Below are 22423 nucleotides of genomic sequence, written 5' to 3'. Positions count from 1 at the left end.
TGGTAGTATTCCGGTTAAGATGTTAATAGCTATATCTGCTACGCAAGTTGGTAATGAAAGTATTTGCTTAAGTAGCTTTTTTGGAAGTTTTCGACTAGTGCTAATGAGCTTGTTGTTGGTAATACTAGCTCTAGACCACAGAGAAGTACTGGAGATACATCTATTTTGTATAGATGCACCATTGTCTCTACATCTAATCCGTTATGACCATGAAATCCTCGCCCAAGGAGGCTATATGCGCTTCTCCTTGCTTTTTTTTATATTTTCCTCCACGTTAGCAGTCATGTTTTCTTTTAGTGACGTGGTTCTGATGATTCCTAAGTGTGTGGCACTCTTCACTGATGGTATTTCGTGGGAGCCCATGGTAAAGGTTGTTGTTACGCTTCCTGTTGGTTACGTTGAGGACTACACTTTTGGTAGGTTGTAATTGGTAGCCTTCCATATATGCATACTCACATGCCATGTTTATAAGCAGTTGCGCTTGGTCTGGTTCTTCACTAATTAGTGCGATGTCATCTGCACATGCAGTACTATTTACACTTATGTTTCCTATTCTATATCCTGCCTCAGTTGTTTCGTACATGTTTAATAGCTGGTTGATGTATATTTTGTAGAGATTGGTGCTAAGTATACCTCATTGTCGCACTCCCTGGTTAACGTTGAATGGCTGCGAGATGTTTCCTTCCCATTTAATAGCACTTTTAGCGTTTTCGTGTAGATCTTTGATCAGTCCCCAGTGTCCATCATCACGAGTCGGTTTATACTCTGAATATCATCTTCAACTTGGTTATGATATGTGCTATCTATGTCTGTCTGGTTGTTAAATGTTGCTAGACTTCTAAAGTGTTCCTCAAATCCAATGATGATATTTTCGCTTTCCGTGTATTTGACTCCGTTAACCTCTAGCTCCGTGATTACAACATTTCCTTTCTTCCTGTTATTACGTACGAGTTTATGGAACATTTTTGTATCCTTTACTCTTGTTTCGAGAATATTTTCCTTCTCCTTGTCTCTTATTTTAGCAATCTCTATTCTTATTGCCCGACGGACGTCCTTCTTTAATAGTTTGATTTTTCTCCTGGAGCATTATGTTGCCAGTGCAAATTTTCTGGTTAGGGGGACGACCATTTGATATTCAGGGGGGGGGGGGGGGGGGGGGGGCAGGAGGATTTGTTTTGGATGGGTTATTGTGTGGACCAAAAGGACAGATTATTTATTTTCTGCACTGTTGAAGCATGATTTTTCATTTTCATTTAAACAAGGGACAGATTATCTATTTTCACAATTATATTTATAATATTTGAAAACATACAATTTTTAAATTCTTAAATAAATCAGCGAAGAGTCTGGGGTTCGCTGAAGGCCCCAAGAAGCTATAGAAAAAATGGCGCAAAATCATTCATTATGCGCGTTTCCCAGACCCTTTCTTAATCTGAAACCCAAGTTCTGTTTTAATTTTTTGACAATATTCAACTAATGGTTTCAAAGCAAAATATATAGATTCAGTGTAAGACTTTTAGTTTTTAGGGACAACATCAAAAGACTAATATGTAGGAAAAAGCAAAAAATGTTTCAGTTTGCAGAAAAAACCTTTTATACCTGTCAATTATGTTTTTTTTTTTCAAATTAAGTTAAGAGGGGGCTGATTATCATTGATATAACTATGTCAAGTCAGTTTTTATAACACATTTCAATTACAACTTGATGTAGTTCCTAACTGGAATACAATTTAATGTAGTTTGTAATAGACAAAAGGTCCTTAAATATAATAAAACCTAAGTTTAAAACATAATTACTAAATTACAAATAGAATGCAACACTAAGAGAATAGTCATGAATTTTAATAAGGGCAATCAATGAACAAAAGACAAACCCGGGAACAGATAAAACACAAAACGACAAACATTATAGACAATCAACACTGAAAAAAATACATAAATGAGAAACATGGATCTCAAAAAACAGGCGCTACGTCAGAGGGTGAACAGAACTTGCTTCTTGCAAGACACTTGCCGTGAAAACAATTTGATATGAAGACAAGCTTTTGTTTTGAAATTTCCAACATGAGGCATTTGCCTCAATGTAGTTACAGCCCTGTAATAAAAGTGAGGTAAATGTTCACGAGACAATATACCTCAAGTGAAATGAAACCCATTTTCAAACATTTCAAATACATTAATATTTATATTATTAAAAAATTTGGGAAGTTTTTCCCGAAAAAAATATGAAAAAAGACGAATTTTGGAAGAATCTGGTGCCATCTCATACTTCAGAATAGCATTTATAAAATGTCTTAAAAGACCTGCCAAGTTATTTTCAATACATTGTAAGTCAGGTTATTTATTTTCAAACTACCACAGACCAAACCATTCATTTTTGTTATTATCAAGGCTGAGTTATTTATTTTCAAAATCCTCCATAGACCATATTTTGACTGGTCTAGCACAGATTTGCCATGACTCGACTTAACTCAAATTTGGTCTCAACTTTACTAAATAAGTCTGATTGAGCACTTGATAATCCAGGTATGATCTGAATATGGTCTTAACAAATTGCTCGACCTGTCTTGATTCAGTCTTGACCAGTCTCAACCTGTCTTGACCTTTTAATTTAGTGTCAGCTGGTCTGAATCAGCTTATCTATCTCAATTATATATTGATTTTCAAAATTACAGGTTATTTAGTAGCTAGTTTGGTTCATTGCTGTCAAATCTAAGCATTAAATGTATAGGAAAAAAAAAAGCTCAAATTTTCAGTTCGGACAAATTCAGATAGTCACCTTTAAAAATTTCTATAAATTTTTCCAATCAACTTGGATTGTCATTATCTCTTACAGCTATCTCAATTATATATTGATCTTACATAATGCTAGGTTGTTTGGTAGTTTGGTTTGTTGCTGTCAAGTTTATGGATTTAATTAATAGGTAAAAAAGTGCTAGAACTATCAGTTAAGGATAAATTCTGATAGTTGCCTTTAAAAATTTGTATAACTTTTCCAATTCAACTTGGATTTTCATAAAACTGTACAGCAATATTAATTATATATTGATCTTACAGAATACCAGGTTGTTCAGAAGATTGGTTTCTTGCTGTGAAATTAATGGATTTAATTAATAGGTAAAAAAAAGCTAGAATTTTCAGTATAGGCTAAATTCAGATAGTCACCTTTAAAAATTTCTATAAATTTTTCAAATCAACTTGGATTTTCATATAACTCTACAGCTATCTCAATTATATATTGATCTTACATAATGCCAGGTTGTTTGGTAGTTTGGTTTGTTACTGTCAAATTTATGGATTTAATTAATAGGTAAAAAAGCTACACTCTTCAGTTTAGGCTAAATTCAGATAGTCAACTTTAAAAATTTGTATAACTTTTCTTAATCAGCTTGGATTTTCATAAAAATCTACAGCTATCTCAATTATATATTGATCTTACAAAATGCCAGGTTATTTGGTAGTTTGGTTTATTTCTGTCAAATTTAGGGATTTAATTAATAGGTAAGAAAAAGCTACAATTTTTAGTTTAAATAAATCTTCATGTCCTATGGTCACCAAAGGTGAAAAAAGTGGAGACCCTATGCCTGAAGTGGATGAAAAATATGTTTGTCGAACTATGGTTAGCACTGGTCCCACCTGCCTGATAAATATTGCTTGGTCCCTAATAATTCGTAAAGGTTGGCGAAGTTGGCGAACAGTAATGATTTCGATAATGTTGGCAAATTTGGCAAACAGTAATGATTTCGTAAATGTTGGCGAAGTTGGCAAACAGTAATGATTTCATAAAGGTTGGCGAAGTTGGCAAACTGTAATTATTTCATAAATGTTGTCGAACAGTGGCGAACTTGACGAACAGTAATGATTTAATAGATGTTGGCGAAGTTGGCGAACAGTATAATGATTTCGTAAATGTTTGCAAAGTAAGCAAACTGGGCAAACAGTAAATGTTGGCGACGTTGGCGAATAGTACTGGTTTCGTAAAGGTTGGCGACGTTGGGGACGTTGGCGAACAGTTTTGATTTCGTAAATGTTGGCGACGTTGGCGAACAGTAATGATTTCGTAAATGTTGGCGACGTTGGCGACCAGTAATGATTTCGTAAATGTTGGCGACGTTGGCGACGTTGGCGAACAGTAATGATTTCGTAAAGGTTGGCGACGTTGGTGAACAGTATTGATTTCATAAAGGTTGACGACGTTGGCGACGTTGGCGAACAGTAATGATTTCGTAAATGTTGGCGATGTTGGCGAACAGTAATGATTTCGTACTTGTTGGCGACGTTGGCGAACAGTAATGATTTCGTAAATGTTGGCGACGTTGGCGACGTTGGCGAACAGTAATGATTTCGTAAATGTTGGCGACGTTGGCAAACATTCACACAATCCTGTACCAGGAAAGGTTTGCGTTATTTCGCAAAGGTTTGCCTTATATCGCAAAAGTTTGCATTATTTCGCAAAGATTTACGTTATATCGCAAATATTTGCTTTATAAGGCAAACGGTTTGCGTTATTTCGCAAAGGTTTAAGTTATATCGGAAACGTTTGCGTTAGGAAAAAATATTAAAAAATAAAGTTGTGTGGTGCTATTACGCTTCCTAGGTGTTCTATGTGGGATAAATGTTTTAAATTCTTACTCAACTTTAATCACTAAAATAAATATTTAGTTTTTTAAGTTACATCCAAGAACTATTTTTATTTGTAAATTTACGTTTTTATCTGTAATTTTCGATAGAAGTGTGTTTTTTTTTAATTCCCCTTTTAACGGGGCATTCCGACGCCCCATTAGTCAGACACCCCATTGATTCGACACCCCAATAGTCCGACGCCCCATTATTCCGACACCCCATTAGTCCGACGACCCAATAGTCCGACGCCCCATTAATCCGACACCCCAATAGTCCGACACGGAATAATTGAACAATATTTTAAATAAATAAATTTGTTACAACTAGTCCCCCTGAGAGTCCTTAAAATTATAATAATATATTCATAAAGTTCTTACAATAACATTATTTAACTTAATTTCCAGTGGCAAATATTACATGTATTATTCATGTTCAGAACGAGAACAATTTAACAATAAATACAATGGGTAGGTCTTATAATAGATGCCATCCGGGATGAAAAATGTCAATGAAACTTGGACTGCCACAAGACGATGAAAGTACATGTATATTGAATAGGGACAGCAATTTGCCTTGCAACAGGCTCAGACAAAAGGCGACCGACGGCCCCTCAAAAGAGTTGTTGCAAATATTCCTATCCTGCAGAGAGCGTGGCACTCGCTCTACACGAGGCATCGGATATAACGTCACCACTCTAGCATTTGTTGAAAATTATACACTCCGCACAATCAAACGGACGTCCAACTTTAGCAAGGGTTTACTGCCAGTCGAAAGAAAACCACAGTGACCATATTTCTATTCCCACTTGCATTTTAGATATATATAAGAACTCATTTGACCTTGTCCATCGAATGACTAAGAACAGGTAATGCAATTTATCAAGGTTGGTTGGTATAGATATGTATAAGTGAAAATAGTGGGATATATTTATCCAAACAAAATATAGAATGACTGAGACGCTGAGTAGCGAACATTTTGTCAAACTAAATATACTTTGTGAAGTTTTTGTCGAATAACTAACATGAAGATACGCAGCTTTGTATCTCTCCCAAAGCTGAGAAAGTTAAGGCTCCAATTAGGCTTTACTGCTTAAACGATTGTATGTACAGAATTATTTTGAGAAGAAGATTAGTTTAGTTTGCCATTATACAACAATGTTAAAAACTTTGTATGTAATTGAAGCCGGAGTGATTTATTTAAAGTTAATACATTGAACTCTTAAGACAGTGGTATACCAAACAGAACTTTGTATTGTTTGGTGCGTTCTCCGTAAGGAATCTGTTTGAGGATACGAGTTTGATAATGAAAACATGTACATTCTTGTGACAGTGACAACGTCAAGTGAAGTGGTGTTGCTCGAGTTATTTTCATATCGCATGTTTGCTTGTGTTGTTCAAAAGACATACGATAAGTTGTGTTTTTTAAGACGCAACAAAGAACACAAATGAAAATAATTATATACAGAAAAAAAGTTTGTTGTTTTATTCATATGCAATTACAAATATGATTATACTTTACTATAGTAACCACTAATAAAATGACCATCACAAATAACCCCTCTTTCCCGCGGGTGACTACGCGTAGGCAGAATAACTGTTACGGAATATGCACGTCGAAAAAATAACCCCATATTTCCCGCGGGCTAATGTGCGTAGGCAAAGTAATTGTGTGGGAATGAGCGCGTAGGCAAAATAACTCCTTAAGTGGCAATTTGCACGACGTCTTTCAAATAACAACTTCACGTTCAGTTCAGTATAATAATACAGTTATGGCCTTCATAAAAGTTAATATCCAAAATTATTACATCTCGAATAAACTTAGTTTCCCTCGGTCCTACAGACCTCGAGGAAAATAAGCCTTTTCTCGATTTAATAATTTTGGATATTAACTTTTGATGAAGGCCATAATTGTATATTATCGCTTACTAATACTAGAAGAAGCCTGAGAAATCGCGGTACCATTGGGCAAGCTTTTAAACAAAGAGTGTGGACAGAGTAATATGGTGGACACAGTAAGGATTTTGACACGGTTAATGCATTTAATTCTATTTCTTTAAAGAGATAAAAATGAGGAACATAATGCAAAAGACCCCATTCCTTTCGGTTTGAAAATAAAAGTATTAAATACCCTAAGAAAAGTGTTGCAAAGTGTGATTTTCAGTACTTTTTTACCCTTTTAACTCAGTAACCGTATGAGCTACGTAAAGGGGTCAATATTTGGATTTCGACTGAGCATGAGCGAAATCGTATAAAACACGGATCGATAACGGTCTCCGAATTTGGATATTTTCTCAAAAAATTGGCGTTTTCTGTGGAAAAAAGATTGTTTCAAAGACAAATTTAGGATGTTCAAAACATTTATACGTCATATCACAAATATTTCCGACTTTGTATGGTTTCAGAGGAGTTGCGGCTCAATGAAATCAGTCTCTTCCTTTAGTAGTATAGTCTATAGAAATCAGAAATAATCAATGTAAAAATGGTAGATAGATTGGTAGTTATTTGCTTGTCTAATTTCCAGTGGCAAATTTTTCATGACTATATTTAGTTCAAATTCATTCTGACAGCACATTTTATCCACTTTTATCGAAGTTTCAACCTTAATAAAGTCTTTTTTGTATAGAAAAATTATTACCGATTGGACAATTTTACTATCGATGTTATAAACTTAAACTCATCAATTTTCGAGCGTATTATCAATTAACTAATTAATTCGGTAGCTCTCAGTTTTTTTTTTAAAGTTTTCGATCTTTAAGTTCGTGTACAGTATAGATGAATGGAGATGGTAATGTTTGGAAACGATAGTCTCTCTTTGTGGTGAAATGACACTTTTTACAGTTTTGACTGTATCCGAGACCTAATCACGTGAACATTATTCTTTATGATGAGAGACTGTACTGCTGGTGACATTTCTTTTTTAGTAGAATATGTTTCTGTATTCTTAGGACATTTTCTCTATTCTTTATACTTTTTGCCCATTATTCTCTAATCTTTATAATTCAGCACCTCATTATTCTCTATTCTTTATTTTTTGGTTCATTTTTCTCTATTCTTTATATTTTTGCTCAATATTCTCTGTTCTGTAAACCCCAATCCACACCCTCATGTAGTAGATTTTCTATTTTGGCAGTTATTAACCTTTGTCGGACTATTGGGGTGTCGGACCAGTAGGGTGTAGGACTAATGGGGTGTCGGACCAATGGGGTGTCGGACTAATGGGGTGTCGGACCAATGGGGTGTCGGACTAATGGGTTGTCGGAATATCGGGGCGACCCCTTTTGAACAATGCTTTTTTTTTTTAGAATAGTTGAAATCATAAATTGACTATACGATTAAACAATACATACCCCCTCCATATAAAAAGAATGTGTCCATAGTACACGGAATATCATTTTCTATGTTCAATGGACCGTGAAATTGGGGTCAAAACTTTAATTTGGCATAAAATTAGAAAGATCATATCATAGGGAACATGTGTACTAAGTTTCAAGTTGATTGAACTTCAACTTCATCAAAAACTACCTTGACCAAACACTTTAACCTGAAGCGGGACAGACGGACGGAAGGACGAACGGTCAAATGAACGAACGAACGGACACACAGAACGGAAACATAATGCCCTTCTTCTATCGTAGGCGTAGAAAAATAATGACAGAAATAGTCCCGTTTGAATGGTTTTACACATGTCATTTTTGGGGCCCTTTATAGCTTGCTGTTCGGTGTGAGTTAAGGCTCCGTGTTGAAGACCGTACTTTGACCTATAATGGTTTACTTTTACAAATTGTGACTTGGATGAGAGAGTTGTCTCATTGGCACTCATACCACATCTATGGAAATATATTTATGGTGTGTATAATGCAAATGAGGCAATGCACATTTTCTAGGAAGTTGAATAACTACTACTAACCACAGCGTACATGTACATTTTTTTAAATGACTCCTTCCACTATTTCAACCAAGAATGACAATTATATATGAAATGCTATAGTTGGTGAGACTTTATTCCTATAAGATGTGTGTATTTATTATCTTTATATTTATAAATTAAATAATTTGTGTATTTACCCTTTCAACATATTAGAAAATTTCGTATACTCGTTCCTTTTATGTACAGAAATATGCTAAATGTGTGCAATTTATATGATTATTTTCTCTCTTATTTCCAACATATATTTTAAATTGTGACTATCTATAATAGTTCCGTAACTTTCTGTCTGTATAAACCAATGATCAACAAGTACATACATTTTTATGAAATTATCAGCAATATACCGGTAATTTAAAAAAAAAAAAAGATTTTAGTCACGAATAATATTCTAGTCTAACGTGTTGGTGTATCCGTTGTTGCAGATGCACCTAGACCTAGGTGAACAACACACTCTCTTTAGAACATCTTGTTTTTAGTTTCACAAAAGTTGGGTTATCAAATTCTGTTGAAGGATTTATTGTTGTTAGTTAATGTAAATGTTCAGTTGCAAATACTACATGAATATTGAGGACAAAATCGAAGAAATATAGTAACTGGCAAAACTATTCAGGCATCACCACGTAAAATAAATCTTCATGGAATGCTACCTATACTTAATAAAAAAAAAACACTTATATACGATTTTCTAAGGGATTTGTTTATGTAATTGTAGAATGAGCCTCTGTCTGTCTGTCTGTCTGTCTGTCTGTCAATGAACTATTTGGATAGATTTGTTGGACGCATATTTCCGACTTGCTCTTACTTGGTGGTATTCTTAGCCTCAACACCATGTGTTGTTTGAATTTGCTTCTAATTTTTTTCACATATTAAGTTTTGGTTTAGATGGTGTCACAGTCTTGTCTCAGTATAACAATAGGGTTGAGTACAGGTGCCCTAATGGGTCCTCTATGCAGAGAAAAAATCCCACACATGAAAGCGGACCTCTATTGGTCACTAAACAATAATGTATACTAGTTCAGCGAAATGGTTGCTACACTAAACACCAAAATATGCTTTTGAACATAAATTAAAGAAAAACAAAAGCACACGAGATTAACAAAGTATAAAGGTCTCTGTTTTGGGACAGGCGAAAAAATGTAATTCATGACTTTTGATATCTCAACCTGCCCCTATACGTTTAGCAAATGAGGAATAAACAACCACACTGCATAAAACAGGGGAAAACTCAATTTAAAAGAAGTCAGAGTCTGAATTTAGAATAGATAACAGAAGAAACTGGCAATAATAAACATAAAAAAACAAAGGACCAGTAGCAGAAACTGACATGCAAGATACAGGTTTGAAGTACAATGTACAATAATCGGGAAGTTGTGTCACTGGTAGTAAAATTAACATTTCTTGAACAATGAAATCTGGGGATATTTGGTCAAATAAAATAATACCTTTACTTAGTACCGGAACATATAAAAATTATTCTCTTTTTTTTGGATTTGTTTGCAAATAGATTTTTTCTCCCATAGGATATTTTTTTCTCCCATAGGATATTCATTTCTCCCATAGGAGATTTTTCTCTCTTATGATTTGCTTTAATCTCCCATAGGATTTTTATTTTCCCTTAGGATTTATTTTTATTCCACAGGATATTTTTTTCTGTAATGAAATCCCTTAGGATATTTATTAATTCTATCGAATATTTTTTATCCCACAGGATTATTTTATTAGACAAATATCCTATAGGATAAAAAAATAATCTGTAGGAAATGCTTTTATTTCATCTAAAGGATTGTTTTAGTCCTAAGGGAGAACATATATCCTGAAGGATATTTTTATTCTTCTAAGGGATTATAAATACCGTAGGATTTAAATATCCTGTAGGATATTACAAATATCCTACGGGATTATGACCTTATCCTATAGGATTTCTCAAAATCCTGTAGGATTTTTGAAAATCCTATGGGAGAAAATTATATCCTATAGGATTTTGTCACTGTTTTCACTCCAGTTGCCGAACCCGGCGAGCCACACTCAAATTTTTTTTGTATTGTGTTACCTATCCCCAGGGGTACATTATAGCCAAATTTGATGGTTCTACCGTTTAAAAAAGTGTGGTTCCAATTTGCACTCACGAGAAGTGTAAATTAATCCAAGAACATGTTAGAAAGTCATTGTAACAATGATATCTGGTGTAAGCAAATGTGAAAATGTGCAAATATGATATTCAGTTCACTACCCAATTTTTTTTTTCAAATTTGAATGACATTTACAACATAATTTTCCTTTATTTGTAACTTAACGAACCATCCCTGATACATAAAGTGAGAGCAAAAATATATGACTTTCAGTATAAGCTTTATCTGGAACTTAATTGAAGATTTAAAATGAAGAAAATCATTGTATTACTGTATCTTCTGACAGGTGAGTTTGTTTCATAATAGCTTGGACATTAGATAAGAGTATTGACGACTTAGTACATTTTGATATAAAATAGACTAGATAAATTATAATAAGTGAATGTAAAAAAGAAGATGTGGTATGATTGCCAATGAGACAACTCTCCACAAGAGACCAAATGACACAGAAATTATCAACTATAGGGCACTGTACGGCCTTCAACAATGAGCAAAGCCCATACCGCACAGTCATCTATAAAAGGCCCCGAAATGACAATGTAAAACAATTCAAACATGAAAACCAACGGCCTAATTTATGTACAAAAAATGAACGAAAAACAAATATGTAACACATAAACAAGCGACAACCACTGAATTACAGGCTCCTGACTTGGGACAGGCACATGCATACAGAATGTGGCGGTGTTAAACATGTTAGCGGGATCCAAGCCCTCCCCTAACATGGGACAGTGGTGTAACAGTACAAGATAAGAACTAACTATAAAAATCAGTTGAAAGAGGCTTAACTCAACAGATGGATAAAAATAGAAATACTACAAATACAAGTGGACGTGGCCAGGTACTTGTACATCCAAACAACAAAAAGACACTAAGTACAGATCTGAGAGTACTCGCAGTTACTAACAGCTAGTCCAAAGCCACTAACAACTAATAAAAAAAAATATCATGCATCTAAGACTAAATTATCAATCCGTACACATCCAACATCCAATGGATTTAGTGTAAATGGTTTATTTTTTTAAGGAAAATCGTCTTAAAATTTGTGGTAAAAAATAAAGTCATATTTACAAATTTTGATAAATGTTTTGATAAATTCGACTAAAAATGTAGAAAATTTCCGATGGAACACCAGCAAATTAGTCAGAGCTTCTGTGCTGGCATGCAATATGTTGATGTTGTTATTTTCTGTAAATAACTGTAAAAGGTTATATATTCATACAAATTACTAACAGAAAAATAAAATGCCTGGTATTTTTGATGTGTTTAAAATATACAAATTTATGATAGTTTTAATCAGTAGTTTTTAATTTTGTGTTTTGTAGAATTTTGTTTTTCTTTTTTTTTTTTGTTGTTGTTCTTTGGCATGGGTTGTCGGTCTTTCTTCGACGTATGAATTTTGATTCTTTCTTCAGATTTTCTCTGCCTTTTATTTAAGGAAAAATTGTCTAATCCAATCTAATGGATTCATATTACTTCATTTTATTTTATTTTATTTTATAGCGTTTTAGTTAAGCCTAGATTAGCTAGTTCAGTTAAAAAGATATGTTATGATTTAAATTGAGACAAATATCCACCGTTATCCAAATGACGCGGGTGCAAGAAGCTATAGGTCACCGCTCGGCCTTCAATATGAGCAAAACTCATATGTATAGTATGTTTAATTTACTACAAATATTTGTATCCTTATAAATATTTTGAATTGCTTAAATTGATCGATTGCATTAGTAATGCAGAACAGCGATATATATATATTTATATTTTCACTAACAATTTCAATATTATATATAAAAAGGAAGATGTGGTATGAGTGCCAATGCGACAACTCTTCACAAGAGACCAAATGACACAAAAATTACCAACTATAGGTCACTGTACGGCCTTTTGGAAGACAAATATTCATATTTTACTGCATTTAAATGACTATTAATAATAAAAAAGTAATAATAATTAAATAACATGTACACACATCACTGTTCATTATAAATTCGGGTATATTCAGTCGATTTAAATAAAATTTTGTATTTGTCATTTCTGATAATTATACAGTAGTTGCTCTCATCACACCTTTCCAACTATTTATCAATTCAATCTTGTTTCCGAATTTCAAGCAAAAAAGTATAACAAAAATACTTAACTGTAAGAGAAATTCAAAAAGGGGAAGCCCGTACAAAATGACAAAATCAAACGCTGTTAATAAACAGAACAAGTTAAAAAAAAACACAGCTGCCATATTCCCGGCTTGGTACAGTAATAGCAATAATTAGAGTACATGTACTCACATTATTGTTTAATTCGTATAAAACTTTGTAATTTCTTATAATTATACAGTAATTGCTCTCATCTCACGTTTCCAACTTTCAAATAGTTGTTTTCTCGAATGTTGTTTCCGTCGATAGTTTACGTTAACTTTTTATAATTAACAATCTGGGAAAGCAGATTGGGATTTAGGCGCCTGAATTTATCAAAGTATTTGCTCGCCAAGTCAGTAATTGCAATTAAGCATGTTTCGTTCGTTGCTGTCTGCCTTATCTGTGTTTTGATTATTGTTTAAATCATAAATTAGGCAAATGTTTTTTTTCATTTCCAATTGTTTCACTTTGGTTATGCCAGCTCCATTAATAACTAACAAAACAGTTTGTTTTTAACTTGATGTCAATTTTGAAAAATGAGGAAAATCTTAAGAATATTACTGATTGTAAAGACGAAATGCTAAGCAACATGATACAGTATCATCTTAGCTTAACCTAAACGAAATTATATACTAACTTTCACCAGAGTAATTGTCAAGTAATATGTTTTAAAAATAATGAAAAAACACCACTTCAATTGGTCTCTGGCGGAGAGTTTTCTCATTAGCAATCATACCAGACCTTCTTATTTGTATATAGATTTGACTTTACTGCACACGAGTTACAGCTTACACGAAAATGGCGGCTCTTTCGTTAGGTTTCTTAAGAATCCATTATTTCACGATTAGAATTATCTTATTAGAATGTATATACATGAAGCCCACCTCCGGGTGCTGGATTTTCTCGCTGTGTTGAAGACCCGTTGGTCGCCTTCAGTTGTTATCTGCTCTTTGGTCGGGTTGTTGTCTCTTTGACACATTCCCCATTTCCATGCTCAATTTTAAAATGCAATTATTATTCTGCAATCGACAGGCTATTATACAAATAAATATTTGCATCATTTTTGTAGTGTACAATCAAATCCAATAAGTATACTTCCTGTGTTTTGAAGAGATATTAATACAAAAATAACTGTTCAATTTACAGTTCATTTTGTGGTCCCTTGTGCGATCCATATTAAAGCCAAATCGATTTGCTGTAAATTTATAAAATACAAAAAGGAAAAATTCGTAGAATAAAAACAATATTTGTATAATGAAGGAAAGTATGACAAAAATATTTTTACTCGCTACAAACAGGAGAAAATGTTGGCTAGCCTCACTTTTAGTACTAATTCGAAAACTCGTACAAATAAATACTATATTTAATATTACAGTTAAGAAATATTTCACATTACAGTAAAGATATATTTTATATTACAGTAAAGAAATATTGTATATTTATTGGGAAGAAATATTCTTCTTAAGTTTCAAATGGTTAGACATTGAAGGAAGTTATGCCCTACTAAATACTGTATAATTATCATTATTTAGACGAAATAAAAGATAAGGCCGAAGTAGGCTAACATTGTTATTAAAAATAATTTAAAAGGACATTATAGGATTAACACATCCTTGCTCTGAGTCTGAACAAAGTTAAAATGATATGAAACTATATAAGATGTATCATCAACATGATCAATTGTCTCTACTGTTACATCAACCCTTGACATTATATTCAGAGCGATATATATATAAAAAAAAAAGAAGATGTGGTATGATTGCCAATGAGACAACTCTCCACAAGAGACCAAATGACAGAGAAATTAACAAAACCCCTAACTGTAAAAATATAAGGGCATACACTACAGGCACGGGGACACATTCTACTGCATCCACACAGCATGAAAATTCTGTCAGAACAAATATTAACATTCCACTTGTACATAAAAAGCCAATACTGTAATACAAAATACTTTCCGCCAGTAAACGGGTGTAATCCTGTGCATATCTGAAACAGTAAAAGTAATAATTTACAAAGACAAATAAAAGAATACTATAACACGTTATTTTAATAGATGATAAACAACATCAGTACCTATAATCTATATTTCAAGACCGTCGTGTATAATTGTGAAGTTGATACGGAATATTTATCAACAAGGTCTTGGTATCTTCCGATGAACTTTTTTAGAAAAAGGACGATACTTTATTTGACATACCCCTGGTTCAACTTTCTGCTCAGAAACTGGTAAGCAATAATAGGCAACCGTACGTCCTTCAACAATGAGAAAAACCCACAAAAAGAATTATAATAGTCTTAGATGCATGATTTTGTATTAGTGGTGATTGACTTTGATCTAGCTTCAATAACTACATGATAGAATATGAACTTTGGCTAGTGTTGCTCAAACTTAAGTTTCTGTGTAGTATTATGTGGACTCTTTTAGTCTTTTCCTCTGTTTGCTTTTGTCCATGGTGTTGTCGTCTATCGTTCTTCACTTATGAGTTTTGATTATCCTTTGGTTATTCTGCTTTTCTATTTCTATGGTAATACTTTCAACGGTAGCATATAGAATGGACACTCACAATGCAGCAACTATATATCGGATTTTATTTCTAGATCAAATAGTTATATTTGAAGCTGAAATAACGTCTACATGGACCTCTTGGGGATCATGTAATAAAATTATTTCAAGTCCGGATCAAAACTGCAAAGGAATACAGACAAGAACAAATGACACAGAAGACACTGTAGCGGGAACTTACAGTTATGAAGAGACAAGAGTATGTTATCTTACAAACGGTAAGTTGTTAAAGAAAGAGGTATACGATACAAAAAGAACTATTAAAACACATAAGGTGGAGAGGGATCGTCAAAACGATGGAAACAAGTCATGAAAGAACAACCAGAAGTCTATAAAACACTACATAAAAAAACTAAAATCTGAACAACACAAATTACACCAAAACTCGCGATGATTCTATGTGCTCTGGTGAGGTAATTAGATCCTGATCCACAATTTGGAACTGCCGTGTTGTTACGAGAGGTACAAATTAACAAAATATTCTTCAAAACAGTGGATTCAAATTGTATTGAATCTGGGAACATATAAATACATTATTCAAAGTTTATATAAAACATGTCTCCCTTTTTACAGACTCGGGTAACTCAGTTGTTAGTTAGACTTCTAATGTATATATATTGTAACGATACGTACGTCAGCTATACTAATATTATTATTCTGAATATGATAGAATGAGGAAAGATGCTCTTTACAAATAATTATTTTGATTCATTAATTAGAAACAATTGATGGCGGTTACACATTATGGAGTGAGTGGGATGATTGCTCCCAAAAATGTAAAGGAACAACAACTAGAAGTCGAAAGTGTCATAACCCCACACCATGCAATGGCGGTGAAGATTGTATTAGGCATATTGGAACAGACATACTAAAAAAAAAATGCAGTAAGTATTTATAGAACACAGAACCGTAGTCGGATATTGAAAACTTTTATCCACAAGGCTATGAGGATATATCTGCTCAAACGAGACATAGATTTTTTAAGATTTTCTATATCCGGCAAAGGTTAATCCTGGAAATGTATAAACATTATTCTTTAAAAGAAATCTTGTTTTAATAACGGTGAGTTTAAGAGAGCTATGTTATAAATTATGGAGGTGCCGACGCAATACGATTACTAGTAGATAGTTTGCCACAACCTTTTTGTTTAATAAATGTAAACAAAAAGGTTGTGGTATATAAAAATGTGTATTACTGTAAAGAATTTAAAAGAGATACACAAGAAAAGAATAAGTAAGCAATAATTTTCATGACTGTAGAATATTTAGAAGATGTACACAATAAAAAAGACAAAGAAACTGTCAATAAGACACATGTAGCAGCGGATTTAACGTCCCCTTTAGATATTTCAAATAAAATGACATACGGATGTAACTCATCGAACGCACTTAAAAGAATTCGTAATTTTATTTATCACGTGAGTTCTCAAAATTACTGCTTACATTTTCATTTTCATCAGATCACATATACACATGTATTTTCTTTCAACTTTCATACGATTGATTTGTCTGATTTCAGTTATCTTTCATGGTTTTTATTATGAAAATTTGATTCATCAATATACTTTGCAGATGACGTTCCATTATTCTGCATTTTACACGCTTTTTTCATTTAGTTGTCAGATATCTTTTTTTAACAAACAATAATACATAGGCAAAATTTAGGGTAATTTGCTAATTTGCATATCGGCTATGTTGCCTAACCATGACATCAGCCATTTAAATAGGATTATACAGTCCCCTAAAAATAAAAATGCAAATCTGCCAATTCCGAATTGAATCAACAAATTGCCTGCATATAGGTGTATTGTACATATTTAACTTCTGTCCGTGTACAAACAAACATTGTCTACTATGAAATTTTTCGGCCTTTTTTGTTGTTTGAAAATCGGAAGCGTAACCGTAGTATAATTGTTATATAAAATATCGTAAAAAAGTCAAGATTTAAAATAGAAATAAAGGTACAAGAAAAAAGTAAAATCACAAATATACCGAACTCCGAGGAAAATTCAAAACGGAAAGTCCCTAATTAAATGGCAAAAGGGAAGCTCAAACACATCAAGCAAATGGATAACTGTCATATTCCTGACTTGGTACAGACATTTTCTTATGTAGAAAATGGTGGATAAAACCTGGTTTTATAGCTAACTAAACTTCTCACTTGTATGACAGTCGCATAAAATTCCATAATATTGACAACGATGTGTGAACAAAACAAACAGACATAATAGGTAAAAATGTCAAAATAGGGGTACAACAGTCAACATTGTGTTATAATCTTAATCACCATAAAAACAAACAAATATGTAACAAAGAAACACAAAAAGGCATATAGACAATTCACATAAGGAAAAACGAAAAACAAGAATACAAAAATTTACCATAGCACAATAACACAATGACGGGACCCAAACAAAAAAAATTGAGGAACAAATCATGGTAACAAATGATAACCAAATCGTATGATTTCTTTATGATTTGAAAGTGATAAAATTTCACAATGCAAATGAGCTAACAAATCACAACAACAAATCACGAACAAATTGCTTCCAATTCATAAGCAAATCACAAACAAATTGTCAAGAAATTGTTTTGAAATCATTAACTAATCAGAGATCATTGCTTTCCTACTTCAAGCAAGTCACAAGCAAATTGTTTTCAAATTGTAAAGAAATTGTGAAGAAATTGTTATCAAATCTTTAACAAATCAGAAGTAAATCATATTCCTACCTCAAGGAAATCACAAAAAAATTGTTTTATCAGATCTTTAACAAATCACAAGTAAATCATATATTTCGACCTCAAGCAAATCACAAGCAAATCGTCAATAAATTTGCAACAATCATCAATTCACAGATTAAATCATTTACATCCAGATCAAAAATATTTTCTGCCCCTGACTACCCCCAAATTTTGAGGTGCATTTGTCTTCATTTTACCTTAGCTACTCCTCTAATTGTAAAAAGGAACACTATCTTTGGTTGCGATGAGGGTCGAATCGTTCCCTCTGTTTAGGTTTCTCTTACTTCTCTTCCGAATTTGACTCTAACAAGATTTGACAAAACTTGGGCAACCACGTATACTAAAAGGATGCATGTCGAATATATATAGGTGATGAGTCTTAGTCTTGGTCCAAATTTGCTAATGTAGCTTTGCCCCTACTGCTCGGGTTCTAGCCAGTAAACATGAAAAATTAAAACATGGAACTTGCCAGTGAATTTTGTCTGCTGGCTCGGGAATCTAGTCTTTAACTGCATGTCTCGATCTGTTTACACATCTTTTACACATTTTTAGTTTGAAAATTAATCCTGGCAGTTCAAAATTAAATCGAGATACTTAAATGCACAGTTTCTGAATTTAAAAATTTCACACCTTTTGCATGTTAAATAGTATTAATTGAATGTGTGAAATTATAAATAAATAACTGAGATTCCTTACCACTCTCATCATTGATAGTACAACTCCTCATCTTGCAACCTTCTTTGTTCAGTTAATATAGAACAGTATTTGAAATTTGAATTTGATCTCAACCGGAAGTCAGAGAGATAGATAAACAAAGAAAATTCGAATGCATTAACATTTTATTCATTGTAGCAAATCATCAATGAATCACATCATGATAGCTAACAAAGTTAACAAATCATTTTCAAATCATTTCATATGATATTCTAAGTAAACAAATCATAACGAAATTACATCATTTTAGCTAACAAAGTTAACAAATCTCTTTCAAATCACTTCATACAATATTCTAAGTAAACAAATCATAAAGAAATCACGCAAAAACAGAAACAAATTGCTTACAAATCATACAATTGAAAGAAATCACAAAGAAATCAGTTTTAGGGAATTTGGCAAATTCTGATTTGTTTATAATTTGTTTAATGAATCACAAGCAAATGGTACTAACAAATCGCAGAATCACGATTTGAAAGAGATTTGAATACGATTTGAAAGCAATTTGTTCATTTATTTTTCTGTTTGGGGATGTATAAGTACCGAGCCACGTCAAATGAGTATCACCAAAAATAGACTAAACAGTAAAAGTAATATTCAAGTAGACAAATAAAAGAATACTGTAACAGTTATTAAGATGATAAAAAACGCCAGTACCAAGAATCTATATTTCAAGACCATCGTGTATTTATTGTGAAGTTGATACGGATTATTTATCAACAAGGTCTTGGTACCTTCCGATGAACTTTTTTCGAAAAAAGACTAGACGTTCTTTGAAATACCCCTGGTTCATCAACTTTCTGTTCAGACACTGGTGACGTTTTACAAAGTCTGAGTAGAAGCTGCAAGCTCTTGAATACGGAACAAGTTGGGGAATGTATATCCCATATGCAGGTGAAGTTGGTATATTGCTACTAAGATGGGGGAAGTTGATAATTTCAAAATTAAAATCGTCTTGTTTGTCATAGTTTCTGGTACTGAAATGAGATTATTCATGATTTATCCGCATATAGGGAGACAACTTGCAAGTTTAATATTCAGGTTAAATAACTATTATCTTACCTGCTTTCTATAGTTTTCGACCAAATTATTTTAAAAACAAAACGATATTATCCGTCCTATTTCGAAAATAGTCAAATTTTAATTATTTTCCCTTAGAATTACACAACATATTTGTTAATATCCGCCAAAGGAAGTTTTCAAAGACACATTTATTTGTAGATATAAGACGGAAAAGGACTGGATTATCCGCAAATTTGATATAATTGATGTTTTCAATCTACAACTAAGGGAAGTAATTTAATCAAAAGGGCAGAAGTCAAGTGGTGCAAATCATATGAATAAAGTACCTAGGAATATGCCATATGATTTATTTATCAAAGCTTGCTAATTACAAAGTTGTTTAAGAGTCCAAGTTTTTTTTGATATACCATGTTACACTCCACTGATATAAAGGGAAATAATCAGCTGATTCAACTTAAAAACTTATACAAATCTATAAGTGTCCTATAATAAGACTAATTGTTGTCAATATTCTTTTTAATTGACAATAACATTGGCCATACTGATTTATATCTATTTGTGTCTACTCTTATTAAATTCATCGTCGAAAATACTCTAGACATCAATGATTTGTGTTCTCTACTCGGATACATAATATGACTTGTAGTTAAAAATATAATATCAGATGTAATATAATATATTGTAATTTAATTTTTTTTTTAAATAATACTTTACTTCTTTTGAAGAGATCATAAGTTTCTTGACAAAATCATGTCAAATATGAATGATATAGAAAATAGTGTGCACAATTTTCTGCTTGATCACAAACATTATACTTCTCAGTCTTTGTTATTTTCTATTGCAATAAAAGCTTTTTCGTTGGAGCAATATATTGTGATAATTTTACATCTAAATATTTTTAATTTACTTTCATTCAGATATTCAAAAAATAAATTGGTAAATGAATCATGTGAATTGATATGTAGAGTTTCTTGTATTTCTAGGATTCTAAGTCATCTGTTTGTCCCTATAGATTGATCTATTTTCATACTTATTAAAGAGTTATATAACATTGTATTTGTTAATAATGAATTCTCAGTATAATTATATTTTCATATAATCTTATTTCTCTGAAAATAAACTGTACTTCTATTCGAATTTTCTTTTTGAACAACTTGGATTCCTGGGGGAGATTTTTTTTAATTTATCAAATTAAGCGATCCAGTTTATTTTGATCTTTAATTTGTTTAGAATGTAGATTTCCGATAATGAAATCAGTCCTCGAATATAATTGGTGTGTTCAACATATACTCCCACGACACTTACCAAGTTATTAAGGAGGACATCCTGTATAATTTAAGGTCTGTTCTATGTGTCTTTGGAATTTCAACCAAAGATGAATAACTGGATCTTCCTTCACTGTAAAAATACCTAAACTACACAAGTATCCTTACAAACAACGTTATATTGTTGTGTCTTCCAAGTGCTCCACAAAACCACTTTCTAAATTATTAACATCAATGTTATCAGCAATCAAAGCCGGGCTTCTAAGTTATTGTGAAACCACATATTCTAGAGGTGGTGTGAATCAAATATGGATACTAAACAATTTCAAAGAACTTTTAGAGTACATAAAATCTAAGACTCTTTCATCTTACAATTGTATTAAAAACATTTTACTTTTCTACAACTTTCATATGTATTCCCAATTCCAAATATCATATAATAGCGGATAATTTAGGTCTCTATAAAAGATAATTTCACAATCCTAAGGCATAACAAAATACATGAAACATCGGAACATGTAAATTTTCAAACAAAAAACATGATCCAATTTGAAAACACCGTTTTAAATAAAGTAAATTCGACATTCACCGCTAGAAAACAACATTCACATTGACAAAACTATAAAAGTAAAATATTTAACGCTTTTTATGTTTTTTCACTAGGACCTGTGGCAGGACAATGGGGAGAATTGGGAGCTTGGAGCTACTGTATAAAGTCGAATTCTGGCGTTTACGGAACTGGTACTTATCTACGTTCACGTAAATGTGATAATCCAGTTAATATTTGTGGAGGCGAATATTGCATAGGAGTAAATCAGACTGAAGGAAATTGCAGAGGTAAGGAATAATAGTACTAATAGACATTTAACTCAAAATGGGGCTTCTTTGTCAATTAATATTGCTTGATCACAATAGGTGCCTTAAACATATTTACAAAAAAGAAGACAAGTGTTAGATTTGTATACTTTTATAACAAATACCTACTTAAAGTGTAATAAAAAATATTTTCAAAGGAGAGAGTGGTTAAGAATATAATTTATTAATGGATAGAATGTGATGAAAATTTGAGACAACAGTCGTTTACTGATGTTCAAATCTGATAGATTCATTCAGAAGAAACAAACCCAGAAAAAAACAAAGCAAAACACAGAAAAACTCTATGAATCGAGACCGAGTGATTAAAGAGGGTGTGTATCTCTTGTTTTGAATGTCCCACCCATAAACTATCATTCAAACATTGATCTGTTGATATGGACATTTCATTTATATAGAAAAATGTTGATTTCGCAAATAAATCCTATTTT

At 32.5% G+C, this 22423-nt stretch overlaps 1 protein-coding gene across 2 annotated transcripts in view; it reads left to right on the top strand.

Moving 5' to 3' along the window:
• Positions 1 to 15320: 15320 nt before the first annotated feature.
• Positions 15321 to 22423, top strand: part of LOC127708011 (uncharacterized) — a 174800-nt gene continuing 167697 nt past the window's right edge. Inside the window, exons 1-3 of one of the 2 annotated variants that reach the window (XM_052212802.1) lie at positions 15321 to 15594; positions 16096 to 16260; positions 21783 to 21956. In XM_052212802.1, coding sequence (XP_052068762.1) covers positions 15336 to 15594; positions 16096 to 16260; positions 21783 to 21956 — 598 coding nt within the window. In that variant the 5' untranslated portion in view covers positions 15321 to 15335. The remainder of the gene's footprint in view (positions 15595 to 16095; positions 16261 to 21782; positions 21957 to 22423) is intronic. The other variant, XM_052212800.1, reaches the window with a different exon arrangement.

Source organism: Mytilus californianus, unplaced genomic scaffold, assembly GCF_021869535.1.
Source record: "Mytilus californianus isolate M0D057914Y unplaced genomic scaffold, xbMytCali1.0.p SCAF_7, whole genome shotgun sequence".
Classification (NCBI taxonomy): Eukaryota; Metazoa; Mollusca; class Bivalvia; order Mytilida; family Mytilidae; genus Mytilus; species Mytilus californianus.
This window is presented reverse-complemented; position numbering and strand designations above follow the sequence as displayed.